The sequence below is a fragment of the Elephas maximus genome, chromosome 7 (genome assembly GCF_024166365.1).
Source record: "Elephas maximus indicus isolate mEleMax1 chromosome 7, mEleMax1 primary haplotype, whole genome shotgun sequence".
NCBI classification, from domain to species: domain Eukaryota; kingdom Metazoa; phylum Chordata; class Mammalia; order Proboscidea; family Elephantidae; genus Elephas; species Elephas maximus.
The window spans coordinates 65,167,066-65,186,799 of NC_064825.1; the positions used below are offsets into that span (position 1 = coordinate 65,167,066).

The window sequence follows — 19,734 nt, forward strand, 5'->3', positions numbered from 1 at the left end:
TCTACTTTTAATTCTAAATTTAAGAAGCAGGAAGCAAAAGAAGCCTGTGAAATAGAGTAGCAGACAATACCAAAACCAAACCCCCTTTCAATGATTCCTATTCATAGCAACCCTATACAACTGAGTAGAACTGCCCCATAGGGTTTCCAAGGAACTGTTGGTGCATTCAAACTACCAAGCTTTTGGCAGTCAAGCTTTTAACCACTACACCACCAGGGCTCCTAGCAGACAATGGATAAATAGTCAGTAATTGGAGAATTAAAGCCAGGAATCAACGAGGAGGAATTACATTGGCAAAAAAGACACTAATAGAAACACCTTTCTTCTTCCTTCACCTCTTTTCCTCCACTATTAAACCTTTACAGTGATGCTAGTATATGTCAGAAGCTGTTAAACTCTAGGGCTGGGTACAAAGAAAATTAAGGCATGCTTTTAGGAGCTCACAGTTCAGTGAAGATGACAAGATTGATCAATAAACATTTAAAACACAACAAAATAGAGATATGTACAAAGTGCTACAGAGCACAGAAAAGAGGGCAATTTGTTCTGCCACCATTTGGAAGCTAAACAGTGGAGTGGCCACATTTTAGAAAAAAATTAGTATCTGAGGTGTCTGGGGTCTTAAACACTAACAAGCAGCCATCTAAGATGCATCGATTGGTCTCAACCCACCTAGGTCAAAGAACGAATACCAAGAACTCAGTTATTATGACCCCAAGAGACAGAAAGCACCACATAAATCAGAGACTATATCAGCCTGAGACCAGAAGAGCTAGATGGTGCCTGGCTATAACCGATGACTGCCCTGACAGGGAACACAACAGAGAACCCCCTGAGGGAGCAGGAGAGCAGTGGGATGCAGACCCCAAATTCTCATAAAAAGACCAGACTTAATGGTATGACTGAGACTAGAAGGACCCCAGTAGTCATGGCCCCCAGACTTTCTGTTAGCCCAGGACAGGAACCATTCCCAAAGCCAACTCTTCAGACAGGGATTGGACTGGACAATGGGTTGGAGAGGGATGCTGGTGAGGAGTGAGCTTCTTGGATCAGGTGGACACTTGACACTACGTTGGCATCTCCTCCCTGGAGAGGAGATGAGAGGGTAGAGGGGGTTGGAAGCTGATGAAATGGACACGAAAAGCAGAGTGGGAGGGAGGAAGCAGGCTGTCTTATGAGGGGGAGAGTAATTGGGAGTATGTAGCAAGGTGTATATAAGTTTTTGTGTGAGAGACTGACTTGATTTGTAAACTTTCACTTACAACACGATAAAAATTTTAAAAAAAGATATGGTAAAAAAAAAATTAATCTCTGAAGTGCTCAAAGAGCAAACTGAAATTTCTGACAAGAGAACTGTGTGACAGTGAAAAAACACACTTAATGGCTTTCTTAATTCAGATTATTTGTATTAAATGAAGGGAGATGCTGCAATGCAAAGATAGAGCTATTGGATAACAGAGTTTGAGCACCATAAAAGAACAATGGGGAAGACAGTTTTGGATCAGGATCCTTCTGAACTGTGATCAGATATCAAATAGTAACCATGTACTTTATTTATGTGTAATTCTAGCAAGTGTAGTATACCAGTCAGCAAGGATCCAATTGGTCAATAACTGTATTTTGTATTTTAAAAATGGTTTTCTTTACAGTCTTTAATTTTGAAAACAAAAGCAATCACTTCCCTAATAATATCCTGACTACCAGTACCAGTAGCTGCCATCAAGCTGATTCTACCTCGTGGCAACCCCATGCGTGTCAGATTACAACTGTGCTCCACAGGGTTTTAGATGGCAGATTTTTCAGAAGTATATCACTAGGCCTTTCTTCTGAAGATCTCTGGATGAACCTGAACCTCCAACCTTTTGGATAGCAACTGAGCACATTAGCTGCTTGCACCACTCAAGGACTACTCCCTACAGTCCTGTAAAAAACAGCATGGGGGAGGTGTCTGACTTCCTTCAACCCCATAGGGGCGAAGGAGAACCAAGGTCAACAGCCCAAGGCTGATTCCTATAAGGTGGAGGTCAGATACGCCTCCTCTCTCTACCACCTTTACCAATTCTGATACCAACCATCCCTCACACAGCACTCTCTACTTCTCTGCTGGGTTCGATAATTCATTGCAATGGCCACACAGAACTCACAGACCATACTCACAATTATGAGGTTTATTAGGAAAGTAACAGTTACAATTCAGGTTCAAGAACACTCAAGATACAGTTTTTCCATCAGGATAGCCTCTTCCCACCCATGCTCACAGTCTCAGCCTCTGCCCAAAGGCACTCAGCTTTCTCTCTCCGTGGGCTGGGAACCCCACTGCACAGTCTCCTGCTGCTGGGTCTCTCCTTCCTTGGTGGTGGTGGGCTCCTCCTCCCTGCTCTGGAATTGGCTCTCTTTTAAGGCAAAACTGACCAATCCCCGTGGTGGGCCACAATTACCCCATCACACAACCACCTGGGTGGGAGTTACAAGCACATTGCTAGAAAGGCCACACACAAAAATAATTAACTGCACAGCAAACATATGCTCAGGTTTCAAAAATATCTTACTATTTCATAAGGTCTTCCTTTCGTGACTCTACTGTTACATATGCTCTACCTTTTGCTGGGAATGTCCCTAAAGAGAACAGCTGATATTCAAAATTGTAAAAATAAATAAATAAATCATATAGATAGTTGTACTAGAACACCAAATATCCTATTTCTTCCTTTCCCACCTAGGGCACAATATGCTGTTCATAGTAATATATCTACTCCTCACTTATTGACTATTCCATTATCTGACATTTCACATTTACAACAATAGTAAAAAATCTACTACCCAACAGTGTTATGCATTAACGACATACATCTGACAGAAGCAAACACTACGGTGCAGGGCGAGAGTAGCACTGACTGTCATGGTTAAGGTTATGTGTCAACTTGACTGGTCCATGAGTCTCAGTGGTTTGGCAGTTACATAATGGTGTAATTTGGCAGTTATGTAATGATTCAATCTGGCCGTTATATAATGATGTAGTCATTCTCCATTTTCACATAATGACCTGGTCTCCAGAACTTAACCATGTTGATAAGTGAAGAGTAGGTATAGTCCAAACTCTGTGTACTCAAAATCTCCAACTATCTTTTTAACCTCATATTCTGAGAAAGAAAATGGCTACTTCATTTTTCCCAATTATAACTGAGACTAAGACTAAGGCATGTAATAACACTATATGAGTAAGATACATTTCCCATTGACTACAACAGAAAACTTTGAGTAAAGACAGAAACATGATCCAAGGCACTGGATTTTGATCATTTATGGAAAAAGCACAAAAATCATTCAATAATCAGGTGGTTCACAAATTCATCAATTTACTAATCATCATATTCTTCTTAAAAGTGCTGCCTTTAAAGAGAACAATTCACACTTCCTAAACCTTCATTCTTTCCTCTGGCATCTTTTCACCTTTCTATTTCGGAACATAAATTATTTTTAATACTCCTGCAAAAGTTAGTATCACTTTAAGAATAACTATATAGAATTACAGATATAAGCTTTTCCAGGTAAAGGCAAAAGAAAGACACTAAAGGGTTTCCACTAAAACATTTAAAAACAAAAAGACCTGAATAAAAAGTTATGGCTATAATCAACATTTTAAGGATTTTTATGTGTCAAATAAAAAGAGTGTGTGTAAGGTAAACGGAAAAAGAAAAAAAACTATAGTTGTTTTAATAATTTTTTAAAAAATCTATATTTAATATCAAAGAGAATCAATGCAGAAATACTGATCTAATAGTAGCTAATGAAAAACTGGCTAAAGTTAAATATGGGGAAACAAAAAGAAAGTATGCACACAAAAGTATAAATATGGGGAAACAAAAAGAAAGTATGCACACGAAAGTATAAACACAGGATAGTACAGACTAATGGACTAACGTGGTTTAACTATGGAAACAGAGTGACAATAAGCTTAAGGTCAATGATCATTTTAGTCTGTGGTTTGAAAAATGTCTAATAACAAGTATCCTTTGAAAACTGGGGAATAAGTATTCTAAAACCAGTGTGTTTTCAATTAAATTCCAAACTACGGGTGAAGAGACATGACAAAAAGATGTCACGAGAATTTTCCAAGTTAAATCAAAGTAATTAGCTGCAAAAGACAGCTTATATCCTGTAAATACAATCTTATTACCACAAAAAAAAAAAACAAACACCATTGCTTACCACATTTAAAACAAAAATCTTCAGGTAAACAAAAATACTTCCCATAGACTGCAAGGAGAAACAAATAAAAAAGATGGCAAGCAAGAGATGAAGGTGATTGACAGGAAATCATGGGGGGTGATAGGAGGAGATGGCAGAAGTCCACATAATTATCTCAGGCAAACACAGAGGGCTCTCCAACTGTGAAAAACAAATTCATTATCGTAACAATCCTTAGAAAAACCAGGGAAATGCTATCATTACATTTAGACCTTTCACAGGAAAACTAGTCAAGGCTACAAAAGAAGCTTATAGTCTTATCTGCTTCCTGTCTGTGCTTTGTAAAATCCACTATGACCATTCTGCCCCCAACCCAGGTAGTGAACTCTGATAACGGTCTAATACTGGCCTTCAGCAACAGTCCAACCAAAATGACTGCTGATAAGAGCATGCCTTTGGACACAATTATCACCACCACATGCTTTGGAAAACACAACTCTGCACACAGCACTGTTTTTTAGATGCATCTCTTTCTTTGTCCTTCCTTATCTTTTCACTATTCTTTCTCTGAAAAAGTGAATCTAGAATATGTGAGCAAAAAATAATTATGTTCAACATAGGAGAGAGTAAAATAATAAAATCTGATTTTCAAATGACTTATCATGTATTCTGGCATACTTCATGTATCCACAGAACTTCTAATGAGATATAACTGCCATTTTCTTCATGTCAAGTGTGTTTATTCATTTATTCAACAAACACTGATGCCTCTGTGCCCTAGGCACTGTAAAAAAAAAAAAAAAAAAGCACTGTACCAGATAAAAAACCAAAAAACACAAACCCATTGCCATTGAGCTGATTCTGACTCATAGTGACCCTATAAGAAAGAGTAGAACTGCCCCATAGGGTTTCCAAGGAATGGTTGGTGGATTTGAACTGCTGACCTTTTGGTTAGCAGCTGAGCTCTTAACCACTGCGCCACCAGGGCTCCTTGCCAGATAGAGGGGACACAAAGAATAATAAGACAAGGCAGTTCTTGGAAGCTTGTAGTCTGGTAAGGGAAAATTACCTATAGATAAACAAGAGAAAAAGCATAGGATAGAATTTCCATGCTGTCCTGAAGACACTGCAGAACCACTATATTAACTCCGGACTGCCTACCTCTAGACTTTTTGCTGTATGAGAAAAAAAAAAGTCTCTGATTTGTTTAAGCCATTGTCCTCTTTTTATTCTTATGGTTTTATTATGCTTTTAATAGAAGTTAGGTACGTACATAAAAAAATTAAATAGTTTTACAAGTTTAAAAAATCTTTTTTTGAAAAAATAAAACATAGATATAAATATAAAAATATATATATACACACAAATCAAATGTACGGCTTAATGAATTATCACACAAACACCACCCATGATGTCAAGAAAGAAAACTCTGCCAGCAACCCTAGACACCCCTTCCATGTGCTCCTAACTACAACCCCCTCTCTCTCCACTGCCACAAATAATCATTACCCTGGGCTTTATATTAATAATCACTTTCCTGATTTTTCTGCAGGCAGTTTTATCACCCAAAAATGCAGATATTATACTTTAGTCTCACTCTATTAAAAATCAGATGTCTTTTGAAAATCTCTTTTGATCTAGTAATTCCTCCTCCATTCTTTTCCTTACAACAATTTATTAAACAACCTGGGACATTTGACCTATAGAGTTTCTGACAGTCTGGAATTTTGATAACTGCATTCTCTTGGTGTAGATCAATGTGTTCTTCTGTCTTCTGTACTTCCTGCAGTCAGACTCAAGTTTAATCCTGTTGGCAAGACTATCATTAGTGTTTGGCAAGACCAGGCACATAAGATCTGGTTGTTTTTGTGGTAATAGCTGTTGATGTTTACTCTATATATTTTCACTTGTTGGGTGTTGTAAAAGGATGATATTTTATTTCCTTTCCATTTATTAATTAGAATATTTTTAAAGAGAGAAAATTCTCATCATCTACTATCAAGTTACCCTGTACTATCATTCCATAAACGCAAAGCAGAATAAATACTTGATTCTTTTCCTTTATTGATAAGTTTTAATTACATTAAGGTTTAGTTGAGATGACCCAGTGAGTAGAAATTTTCACTGTGTAAAGAGAAGGAAGATGTTATTTTTTAGTTGGAACTTCTGGAGGAAGGCAGATTTGATGGGGGAAAATTATTACTTTGGGATTGGTATAACCATTCATCGTAATTAGGATATTAGAAGACTCAACTTTCATTTATGCTAATTTCTTCTAAGGCCTTCTAAATTTGACTGATTGAAGCCAAAGCAAAAGAAAAAGGATGGGGCCATTAATGCAAAAAGCATTATAAGCTACAGAGCTGTGCAAGGAGTAAAATTCAACCTGAGATCAGAGGGAAACAAGAGGGCAGAATTTTTATGCAAGTAACTAGGAATTCCACGCAAAGGCAAAATATGGGCGCCAGTGAAGATAAGGCTTCAACATAGCCAGAAAAAGACAATCACAGATGGAGAACAATGACAAAGACTGGCACAAAAAGAACTGGACACTCGTAGGGAAGCACAGGAAAAGGATGAGTAACAGATAAAGTAAATAGCAATCTTTCTGGGCAGCCCTGGCCAGAAACCACCTCAGTTTTAAGTTGTTATGTTACTCCTTAAATGTAGTACAAGCTGCTCAATCTGTGATGGGTACTTTCTAGTGTACTACTCTCAATTCTTCATCCTGGCCATTGCTGGAAAATGACAGATGAAGTCCAGAGACACACAGTAGGATGAGGGAAGGGGACTTTTAGCTCCATCTAACAAGGTTTCTACAAAAGCAATTCATATAAGGAAAAGCAAAATATACTATCTATTCATCTTTTAAAGCATAAAAAAAAAAGGCCACTTTCCAAAAGTCTAATTAAACTGAGCAAAAGGGGCCTAAGTTAAAAAAACAAAAGCAAACAAACAAACACACACACCCAAGAGGGAACACTAGGTTAGGTTACAGTCGTCACTGACTCTATTTCAGCTCACGGTGACCCCACACGTGTCAGGGTACAGCTGTGCTCCACAGGGTTTTCCGTGGCTGATTTTAGAAGTAGATCACCAGGCCTTTCTTCCGAGGCACCTCCCGGTGCAGCCAAACCTCCAACCGTTTGGTTAGCAGCCAAGCATGTTAATCATTAGTACTACCCAGGGAGTGCTAGGTTATATTACAACCCACAAACTATTTCTTAATCTATGATAGGTGATGCAAGTTTACAACAAGTCTTTGTTTTTCATAGGCTTCTGCGAAAGGACACTGGGAATGGGAAAAAGACATACCCAACTGCTGGAACAGAAGAGCCACACTAGCGCCTGTGACAGGAAGACTATCATGTAAAGGAGTCTGGATCAGTTGTCTATCTCCTGCACCCAAGGAAAAGAGCTTCTACAGGATGGGGAGAAAAACACACAAACACATACACATAAATTATTTCTTTTCAGATATTTTCTTTTGTCTTCTTAAGATAAAATACATAGTTTTCCACATTATGGGCTCTGTGAATGTGTTTCTGTGGTAACACCTACTGGCATTTTAGTCTTTAATATTTCCGGTCAACATGTTTGATGAAGAATTGAGATAACTTCAGAATAATGAATGGAAAATAAACAAATTAAGCTCTTATGGCCTCTATTTTTCAGCTTAGTCACTCAAACTGATGCCACAGGGGATGGGCCTTTAACAAACAATAAAAATCCATCTTAAGTTCAAATTTAGACGAGATGGCCATATAAAATCAAATTAAGAGATGAAAAAGACAACATATCCCAGTTAGTTTGTATCCATGTCATATCCAAATGAAAATGATATAGGAATATTCAGTAGTTCAAAGCTGAAAATTTAATAGAGATAAGTCATAAAAATCATTGACAATTATACTTGATTTAAAAAAACAATAAAATGTAAAGTCGGCAAAAAATTCCATCATAGTAAAGGCTCATAAACAGTTCTGCTTCTTTAAAGTTTAGGTCCAACACTGACCAAACTCACATTTGATATTCTGCTGTTGGAGCAGGAGTAGGAGAGTGAGGGAGGAGAGAATGGGGGCGGGGGGGGGATAAAAATGTAAGACTAACAAAAGACACTGGGGAAGACAGAACATAGTTAAAAAGGCAAAGGGCAATGAAAAAGGATGCCAATTTCACTATAAGTAACACCTTTGTCAGAGTAAGGGGAAACAATGTGATTTTTAAAGGGCTGTTCTCAATCATATATAAGAACCAAACCAAAAACCCGTTGCTGTCAAGTTGATTTCGACTCATAGCAACCCTATAGGACAGAGTAGAACTACCCCGCAGGTTTCCAAGGAGGGCCTGGTGGATTCGAACTGCCGACCTTTTGGTTAGTAGCCATAGCTCTTAACCACTATGTCATGAGGGTTTCCATATATAAGAACAAGCAAAATAAATTATTGACTAATCATTTTTAGAGTTTAAGAGTATTTTAAATATGGTGGCCCTAACCATAAACCAAACAAGTTGCCATCAAGTCGATCCCAACTGATAGCAACACTATAGGGCAGAGTAGGACAGGGCTCCATGGTGGCCCTACAGACACTAAATAACCATAGCAGCTGAGGTTCTTACTTTTCTACTTCAGAGACAACTAAATAGGTAAATCTCAAGGTATAAAGAAGATGAAGAACATGTGACTACTTTGAGAAAGTTTTATTTCAGTAAAAGAGTTTAATTCCTCATTTATCAATCTCAATTAAGCTATGACAAAATCCTTGGGAAATTTTAAGGTATGGATTATACTTTCCAGTTAAGATTTGTAATTTTGGACAATGGTCAACATTACTGTTACTAAAGGTAGCAGACTGAAAAAAGAAAAATAAGCCCTCCTTTCAAAGCTTAACTGCAAACTATTTTATTAAAATTTAAATACACATACCAAAAATGGTTTCAGAATCAGGTGTAGTGCTGTTACCCAGGGAAATTAATAAAGAAATGAATCTATTCAGAAGTAGTTGTAATGTTATAAAAAGTTGTGTTGAAGGTTTTCTTAAAGTTATGTTCTAATTTTTATCACTCAAATTTTTTTTATTTAATAAAAATTAAGTGCAACTATATAGAGGAGGGAAACCCTGGTGGCGTAGTGGTTAAGTGCTACGGCTGCTAACCAAAAGGTCAGCAGTTCGAATCCACCAGGCACTCCCTGGAAACTCTATGGGGCAGCTCTACTCTGTCCTATAGGGTCGCTATGAGTCGGAATCAACTCGACAGCAGTGGGTTTGCTTTTTTTTTTTTTTTTTGATATAGAGGAGTAAGAGAGATAGTGCACATTTTAAAAGTTGTTTTAAAAAGTATATTTCAAAAAATGCAAATTACAGTTCAAGTTACATAAAATATGACTTCTACTTATGCTACGTGAAAGGTGAACCATGTGCTAAAATTAACCTCATGACCTATGAAAATTATGGAATCTCGGGTCTCTAGAGGGCAGACCATAGAGACGATGCTTAACTAAACCAGGATCCTCTTTAAAACAAAAATATGTAAAGGATTCTTTCTTTCCTTTTCTTCACAAATTAAATTAGATGGGGGTCGGGGGAAATGGAATACTCTCTCTCCATCTCCCTTTCTGTTCTATTTACCTGAGACCCTCCAGCCGTGGGGACAAGGCATGCACAAAGGTTTGCAATGAGGCTTTCTAAGGGGACATTCAGACTGTCCACATATACAGTATAGATCAAACCCAGGCAAGCCTGCAAAGAAAAAGATTCATGTAATTACTTCATGGAAAAAGTAAACACTAAAAATAAATTGTTGTGACATCTGCTCCTAGGAAAATTTTTCTTTGAACACAGTAAAGTATATTCTACAGTGAACACAGAATAAATTTTAAGTAGCAAATGTTATTAAGTTTATTAAATTTTCCTCTAGAACCAGAAGCTCTAAATGAGCTTCTGAGATAAGTTTATAGAGAGCAGAAATACATAATTTGTAAAACAGGTGCTTGTGCTCAGATAACCACTTTAGCAAATCTGTAGAGCTAAAAAACTCTTTTGCCTCAACATACTTTAGAAAACCCAAATTTGAAGATAAGAATTTAGAAAGTTTGTTTTGAGACTTACTAAATTCAGAACATTTATTCCACAGAATACTTTAACTTATGTGAATTATTACAAAGGACAGCAAAATAGATAAATTAGAACACAAGGTATAATAAAATTACGTTTAAGCTTAGAAGAAGGTAGGTGGTAAAATGGAACATGAAATACAATCTTTGTAAATATTTCAGTTTACTGCAATTCGTGACTCCAAAAAATTAGTATTTGTTAGGAGTTACCCATTGTCACTGAAATCTTGACATTAATTTTTTCCACAACATATATAATCTCAACAATACATAAAAGTTTTCCAGAAATTACATATTAGTACAAATGTTTATAAATAAAATTGTTTCTTATATTTGAAAATTCTGAGTGTCTGGAAAAAGAAAATACCTGGTATTAAATGTTATTTTAAAGCTATGTTGGCAGTAGTATAATCAGAATAATTTAAAACCTCAAATAGCCATCCTATTCACTCAGAAGAATGTGGATAAACATACACTAAGTTTTATACTAATAATATATTTTAAATTTGCTATAGGCAATCAAGTTATTTCTTTAGGATTCATAAATTTAGGATTCCATAAACATGGAACATATTTTCAACAAACACTATATCCTTAGAAGTTTAAATAGTTATATTAACTTCTTCAGGTTGTCATGTAATCCATTACAAATTTTTGTTCTGCTCATACTAATTTTATTTTATTGATGAATTCCTAAATTGATCTAAAGATATCTTAAATATAAAGAACTCATCACCATGGTTCACCCAAAACAGATTCACATAATAATACAAACAATAATGACAACTATGAGTTCTTTACCCTAAAAATTTCTGGATAATCTAATCTGGATACCAACACCAGACTTTTAGGAGCAAACACTTCTGCAGGCTGAATTAAACCAGACACTTCCTCTTCACCTTCAATCTCTTCCTTCTTTGTTCCCTAGAAAAAGAGATGCTGTAATGAATAGAATTTCCTAAGTTGGTAACTCGTAAAAGACAGACATACTAAAACACCTTCAAACAATATAATTTACAAAATATCCAACTAAAAATAAAGAATATACTCTGAGAAGACTCTAAGAGACAAGTAGACAAATTATAAAGCACAGAATACTTACTCATTTTTGAAAAGCTCCTTAAGCTCCAGAGGTTTATGGTGTGAGGTACAAGTAATCAAAGGTAAATAATACATGTTCGAATTATTTTAAACAGTGACCCAAACAATTAAAAATGACACTCACACTTATAGAAAGTCAGTTTTCAAGAGAAGAAAAATCTGTTTTAGAAATAAGACACTAATTTTCAGTTCTGTGTTTCTGCCTGTCCCAATCTTTCAAACAAAACTGACAATCATTTCAGATTCTAAGGTTGGCAGAATGCTCAGTGCTCATGGAGGAGGCGCAATCAACTCTAAATTCCTTTTGCTCATAAGCCACAATGTTGTTATTTTGAGAAGAGAGAATTTTTACACACAAAACTAAGTTTCAATGATTAAATGCTCGTTAACGAAATAAACTTTGAAAAAGGTGATTCTCATTTATGAGTTAACAATTTCCTGGGTACCTACTTTTCCCATAATACTATTATCATGCAATGTCAAGTTTTAAAACATGGTAAGGTAATAAAGCATGCAGGTTTCTTTCTAGATGATATTCTAAAACTGCAAGACATTTCGCCTGACAAGAATCTCCCTTTCTCTTTCTTTTCCACTAATTACAGACTGAGCTTAAAGTTTATCTTCCTCACAAATGCCTTTCCTTGCCTGATTTTTCTTTTTCTTACTTCCCAGCACTGGCCACCAACAAATTAATTTACTTTTACTTATTTCTCCTCCCAAACCTCTCCCCCAAGGTGCCACACTTGAATATCCAGCTGTGTGCTTGACATCTCCACTTAGATGAATAACCATCATCTCAAACGTGCCCAAAATGGCTCTAGTCTTTCTCCCCAAGCCCCAGTCCTCCTGTGGTACACAGTCCCTTATCTCAGTCAATGACAATCCTATCCTTCCACTGAGGGCCTATGTACTTCCTTGTTTTTCCCTTTCCTGGAATACTCTTTCCACAGATATCCTAATGGCTAATTCCCTCATCTTCGCTAGGTATTTATTAAAGTGTTATCTGCTCTGTTAGGTTTTCACTGTCCCCCCTACCTTTTTTTAAAAAATGAAACAAAACTTATGTGTAAAAACAGGACCTGTTATATAAAATGGCATGGCCACTCTTCTTGAAATCGCAATGCCCTAATATTCCCTAATCCCTTTCCCAGATTTATTTTTCTCTATAGCACTTGTCATCATCCAACATATTATCTGTTTTACTTACCTTGTTTTTGTTTGTCTCCCCAACGAGAATACACTGTATAAAGGCCAGGATTTCTGCCTTTTTTGTTCACTGGTGATCTCTCAGTTCCTATAACAAGGGCTAGGTGCATTAAAAAAATCCAGTGCTGTTGAGTCAATTCTGACTCATAGTGACCCTACAGGGCAGAGCAGAACTGCCCCATAGAGTTTCGAAGAAGAGCCTGGAGGATTTGAACTGCTTACCCTTTGGTTAGCAGCCGTAGTACTTAACCACTATGCCACCAGCATTTCCATGGTAAATACTTAATATTTGATTAATGCATACATGCAAAGACAAATTTTCTTGGAATGGTTTTCTGGGTATTTCACCAAGGAAGTCTTTCCTCCCTTTTCATGGAGACCAAGAACTGTATTTTCTATCTCCTTTAGAGCCCATATAGTTTCTAGTACAGTGCAATATAACCAAGTACTAGATGTCTGTGGAATGCAGAGGTATATCCAAAGGGAACTGTCTGTTTACTTTTAATATGTGCAATAAGGCCCATATGCTCTTGAAAGATTTTCATTTGTTACAAAGAAAAAGCTAAAATTAGGTTGGTTGGTTTCTGGAATCCTTAGAAATAATAAAAAAGTGATGACTATGAATCTACCAAAGATTTCCACACTTAATGAATCATATTCTTCATAGATTACTAGCAAATTCAAAATGACAAAAGAATGACTGAAATTCCTGGAAGAGATAAAGCTATTCACATTTTTATGAGATTGTGATAAATACCCTAGAGTGCCATTAGAAGTCAGCTTGAGTAAGTAGATAAACATTGCAAATAAATGACTATTAACCTACTTTGACTGAAACAAAAAATAGAATGTTTTGGTCATTTCTTAAGACTTTTTAAATTAAACACTTACTAAATGGAACAGTTATTAACAACAACAAAAAAGGTCCAACACAATGCAAATCAATGTCAAGTAAAAACAATTCCATTTTTATTTACATCACTTTTTATTACAGATGCTGACTCTTACAGTATAAATGTGCTATAAATCATAAGATGTTATGCTTAACTCCAATAGCTCTTACAGAGTTCAATGTCTCAAGTTTACAGCAAAATTCATACTCCCCTTTTTAGAGTAAAATATACTAATATGATTTTAAAAAATGCAAAAACTGTACACTATTACATAATATAGTTTTTGTTCTAAGAGACAGTATTAATGGTGTGTTTGGATTTTTGTATAAATGCTCAAGTTATCACACAAGAGGAATACTGATTATTCTATGTAACTGCTACAGGATCTTTTGTATAATAATTATATAATGATTCTGGCTTTGTGTTTTACAGTAACAGATTTTCACATATGTGAAAAGATGTGGGAAACCTGAAAATGAGCAGGAAATTCCAAACAGGCTACGAATGTAAAAAATGTTACAATAACACTTAGAAATTTAATATTTTGTGGTATGAAATATTTTCACTAGTTTTTATCTCATTTGCAAACCTTCTTCTAAGCTAATAAGATTACTCCTTTAAAAAAAATTTTTTTTTTTTTTAGGTCCTATTAAAGATACAAACTTACCTTAAACACCATTTACTAAATTGTCTCACACTGACTTACAGTGTACCTCATCTTTTATACACATTATAATCATATAGTACAACTTGCCCATTTGTCAATTCTTCATCTGCCTATTATTACTATGGACCACGTCTGCTGGGGGGATTCCCAGCTTCTGTGTAGCTCACATTCCCTAGAACAGCACCTAGAACAGTACCTGGGCTTCAATAATATGGAATAAATTAGTTTTTTTAACCATATCAATCTATGCTGAAAACTTTACAGCCCTCCAAAGATATCCTGAGACAAAAATGCTAAGATTACTAGACTGCTGATTTTACAGGATGATGCTATATATAAAATAAGTTTAAATTTTAAGAAGTTTTTCCTATCCATCACTCAACCTCATCTTTGTTGCATTCCTGACTCTTGGTTCCCACATCAAACCAACTGTCAAGTCCTGTCACTTCTACCCCGCTAAAAGTTGTTGTACCCAACATCTACTGTGTGCTGTTGACTTTCAATAACATCATTTTCACACTAAAAATCTCCCTACAAAATTTCTAAGCAGTTTAAAAAGGAAAATACATGTAATTATGCAAGTAAAAAATTTTCAATTCTGCATTTCCTTTTTGAAATGCAAGTAATTTACTCTAATGGATCATTATATAGAGTTGACTCACTTAAGCAATTTAAAAACTTTAAAACTTTCCAGAATTGGAAATAAAGGAGTCTAAGTCATTGCAAAATTCCGTAAGGATTAAAATTCCCCCAAAAAGCTTCCTCATTTCTTGCCAAATAATTTGTTAATCATATTATACACATTATAAAATCCAGTTCATTTTTGCATTGTTCTGGACAATAATGAATACATGAGAAATACACATTTTAGAATGGCAAGCCTTCAGAAAAATCAAATCACTAGTCTTTAGTTCACAAATCACTAGTCTTTCAGTTTACCTCTAGCAAAAAGAATACCTGCAGATTTTCGCTTTCAATAGCTCCTGGGCTCTACAGTATTTCTGAAGGTAGGACAAATTCGACTGTAGGGCTATTATATATTCAACCAGAAGGTCTCCTATTTTAGTGGCAAATGCTCTGGAAGTTGTTTTTAAAAAATGTAGTCAAGAAATGGCATTTTCCATAATGCTTTCTGCTAGAAGCTAATACATGTTCCTTAGAAAAAGGGTCTCCTAATCAAAGAATCTTAACACAATAAGTTAAATCAAGTTAAAAAGGTTTCTTTACTGTCGTATAAAAATGGCGTGGGGGCAGCGTCGGACCTCCTCCAACCCCACAAGAAAAAAAGAGAACCAAGATCAACAGCGCAAGGCTGACTCCCATGAGGCAGAGGACAGACAAACCTCCTCCCTTAGCCATCTCTACTAATTCTATGTGTAGCCAATCAGTTGAAAGGGAGTTTTCTTAGGGGTGTAGCCTGCATCCAACATTAGTCAACTTTCTGGCAAGGCTCACGGGCTTTTGCTCGCATTGGACCCTGCAGTTGACTCCTGTTCATCTGACCTCCAGTTCTTGGGACTTGAGCTAGCAGCTTACCTGCCATCTTGCCTGCCGATCTTGGGATTCGTTGGTCTTGCAGCCTGTGAGCCAGAGCCCTGCTGTCTGACTTACCAATCTTGGTAAGCCTGTGGCTATGTGAATGAAGAAAAGCCTCCAGCCTGACCCAAGGACTTGAGACATTCCAGCCTCTACAATAGCATGAGCCATTTCCTTAATATAAATCTCTCTTTATATGTATTTATACGCTTTACTGGTTTTGCTTCTCTAGAGAACCCAGCCTAAGACATCTTAGATTAAAGAAGTATCAATCATATGCAATGTTTGGACTCTGAATTCTGGTTTGAATAAACTAAAACATTTTTGAGACAATAAAAAAACTGAGTAAAGACTGAACATTATATGAAATTAAGGAATTATCAAAAATTAAATTTTGTTAAATATTACAATGGCAAAGTGGTAATGTTAAAAAAAATCCTTTTCAGTTAGAGATACATACTGAACATACTTATAAGTGAAATGATATAGTGTTTAGGGTTTGCTTTACAATGTCCCACTCCCCAAAAGAAAGCAGAGATTTAGATTTTAAGACATCAACAAAATGTTGGTAATATTTAAAGCTGAGTAACACATGGGTCGCCATTAGTTGGAATAACTTTGACGGCAACTAACAACAACAGTATGTAATGGGTTCATTATACCACTCTCTTTACTTTTCTATATGCTTGAGAATTTCCATAATAAAACTAAAAGGAATAAAAACCTTTATTGAGCACCTACTATGTGTCAGGCATTGTACTAGGTGATGCAGATTCAGCAGCAAACCAAAGAGATAAAGTCCCTGTCCTAATATTCCTTTTTTTTTTTTTAATTGCGTTTTAAGTGAAAGTTTACAAATCAAGACTGTCTCTCATACAAAAACACACACACCTTGCTATGTAATCCTAGCTGCTCTCCCCCTAATGTGACAGCACAGCCAGCTCCTGCCCCCCTCTGCCTTCTCATCTCACGTCCAGACAGGGAGCTGCCCACATAGTCTCATGTGTCTACTTGAGCCAAGCAGCTCACTCCTCGCCAGTATCATTTTCTATCCCACAGTCCAGTCCAATGCCTGTCTCAAGAGTTGGCTTTGGGAGTGGTTCCAGTCTTGGGCTAACAGAGGGTGCGGGGGCCATGACCTCTGGGGTCCCTCCAGTCTCAATCAGACCATTAAGTCTGATCTTTTTATGAGAATGTGAGGTCTACATCCCACTGTTCTTCCGCTTCATCAGGGATTCTCTGTTGTGTTCTCTGTAAAGGCAGTCATCAGTTGTAGCTGGGCACCATCTCGTTCTTCTAATTTCAGGGTGATGGAGCATCTGGTTTATGTGGTCCTTTCTGTCTCTTAGGTTCATATTTATTTTGTGTCTTTGGTGTTCTTAATTCTCCTTTGCTCCAGGTGGGTTGAGCTCAATTGGTGCACCTTAGATGGCTGCTCACTAGCGTTTAAGACCCCAGATGCCACTCACCAAAGTGGGATGCAGAAAGTTCTCTTAATACATTTTGTTATACCAATTGACCTAGATGTCCCCTGAAACCATGGTCCCCAGACCCCCAACCCTGTTACTCTGGCCTTTGAAGCGTTTGGTTATATTTAGGAAACTTCTTTGCTTTTGGTTTAGCCCAGCTGTGCTGACCTCCCCTGTATTGTGCTGTCTTTCCCTTCACCTAAAATAGTTCTTGTCTACTAATTATACCCTTCTCCCTCCCTACCCTGGTAACCATGAAAGAATATTTTCTTTTGTGTTTAAACTTTTTCTTGAGTTCTTATAATAGTGGTTTCATATAATATTTGTCCTTTTGCAACTGACTAATTTCATTCAGCATAATGCCTTCCAGATTCCTTCATGTTATGAAATGTTTCACGGATTCATCATTGTTCTTAATCATTGCATAGTATTCCATTATGTGAATATACCATAATTTGATGGGCACCTTGGTTGCCTCCATCTTTTTGCTGTTATAAACAGTGCTGCAATGAACATGGGTGTGCATATATCTGTTCGTGTGAGGGTTCTTATTTCTCTAGGATATATTCAAAGGAGTGGGATTGCTGGATCATATGGTAGTTCAATTTCTAGCCTTTTAAGGAAGTGACAAATCCATTTCCAAAGTAGTTGTACCATTTCACATTCCCACCAGCAATGTATAAGTGTTCCAATCTCTCTACAACCTCTCCAACATTTATTTTTTTGTGTGTTTTGGACTAAGTCCTGTCCTAATATTCTTGTTGATGTAAGTGCATTATCTCGTCATATCCTTCCAGCAATGCTATGAAGTAGGTACTATTATTATGACCTTTTTTTTTTATGGGGGGGGGACCAGTTTGTGCTCAACTACTAACCTAAAGGTTGGCAGTTCAAACCCACTCAGCGGTACTGCAGATAAAGGCCTGGCGATATGCTTCCATTAAGACTGCAGCCCAGAAAACCCTATGGGTTGGCTCTACTCTGTAACACATGAGAGCACCATGAGTCAGAAATGACTCAATGGCAACAGCAATGGAATAGAGGGGTGACAGTGGTAGAACTCTCCTTCCACGTGAGAAACCCAGGTTCAATTCTCAGCTAACGCACCTCACATACAGCCAATACTCATCTTGCCAGTGGAGGCTCGTATGTTATGGTGCTGAATAGGATTCAGCAGAACTTCCAGACTAAGACAGACTAAGAGGAAAGGACTGGTGATCTCCTTCCGAAAATTAGCCAGTGAAAACCCCATGAATGGCAATTATCTGATCGACAACCAAACATGGGACAGGGCTGGGCAGTGTTTTGTTCCACTGTGTATGAGGTTCGCTATGAGTTGGGGGCCAATTCCACGGGAATTAAGAACAACAAAAGTCTATAGAGAAGAAAACTGAAGTACCAAGAGGTTAAGTAATTTGCCCACTGCTGGTAAATTATAAAACTAAGGTATGAGTCCAGAGTCTGACTCTGTTAAAACTAAAAGGGACTTTAGAAAAAATCTAATTCAACCTTTTCATTTGCTAAACAAGCAAAATGAGGTCCAGAGAGATTACAAGGTTGGCGTATAAACTATAAAAGATGATTGATATTTTTGTTCATTTAACATATATTTATTGGGCACCTACTAGGTGCTAGGCACTAAGGCTACAATGGTGACCTAAAACATACATTCTGGTGGGAGAGACCAAATGAAAAGAGGAGGAAACAAATGAGAAAAATCATGTGTTTGTGATAAGTCCTATGGGGACAGACAAGATGAACATAGAGTGACTGTGGGGAGGTGACTAATAAAACCTGGGCAAAGAAGTTCTCTCAGAGAAGGTGATACTGGAGCTGACATCTGAAAGACAAAAAGCAGCTAGTCTTCTGAATATTTAAGGGCAGAACATTCCAGAAAAAGGCACAGGCAAATGCAAAGAACCTAAGACAGGAACGAGATGGTATATATTAAGAAATAAATAGCCAGAATGCATGAAATCTAAGTAGGGGGGGGGGGCTATAGCAGAGGGAATTGGCCAAGTAGGTAGGGACTACATTGTCTAGACCCTTGAGGGCAAGATTTAGATTTTTATCCTAAATGCCAGGGGAAGCAATGGAGAGCAATCTCATTTACGTTTATAAAAGATCACTCTGACGCAGTATGGTGAACAGCATGTAAGCAGACAACAGCAGAAACAGGAAGGCAAATTAAAACTATATTTGGTAGATCATGCAAGATATATGGTGGAGTGGTAGTAGGGGAGACAAAGAAGTCAACTGAGAATTTATTTTGAAAGCAGAGTAGATGTGATTTGCTGATGGCTGGGGTGTGAAAGAAAGATGAAAGAAACGGAGGAGAAAGGATAAATACAGGTTTTTTGTTTGAACACCTGTGTGGGTGGGAGAAAGGAAAGGGAAGGAATGTGCCTGATACATATTAAAGGCTCCATAAATGTGAGTTCCATTCCCCTTTCAACCAGTATTTTTCCTATTATATAAAAACAGGGCAGCAAGAAGCTCAAAAGTGCCCGGTCCGTTCAAGGTCTGTTTAGAAATAATGGCTATTAAAACAATTTTTAA

At 37.0% G+C, this 19,734-nt stretch overlaps 1 protein-coding gene across 7 annotated transcripts in view; it reads right to left on the reverse strand.

Annotated features, from left to right (window-relative positions):
* SBF2 (SET binding factor 2) overlaps nt 1–19,734 on the reverse strand; it is a 519,656-nt gene that overhangs the window by 254,475 nt on the left and 245,447 nt on the right. For all 7 annotated transcript variants that reach the window (XM_049890356.1, XM_049890355.1, XM_049890357.1 and 4 more), the window contains 3 exons: nt 11,105–11,227; nt 9,819–9,929; nt 7,504–7,609 (listed from right to left, as the gene is read on the reverse strand). In XM_049890356.1, coding sequence (XP_049746313.1) covers nt 7,504–7,609; nt 9,819–9,929; nt 11,105–11,227 — 340 coding nt within the window. The remainder of the gene's footprint in view (nt 1–7,503; nt 7,610–9,818; nt 9,930–11,104; nt 11,228–19,734) is intronic.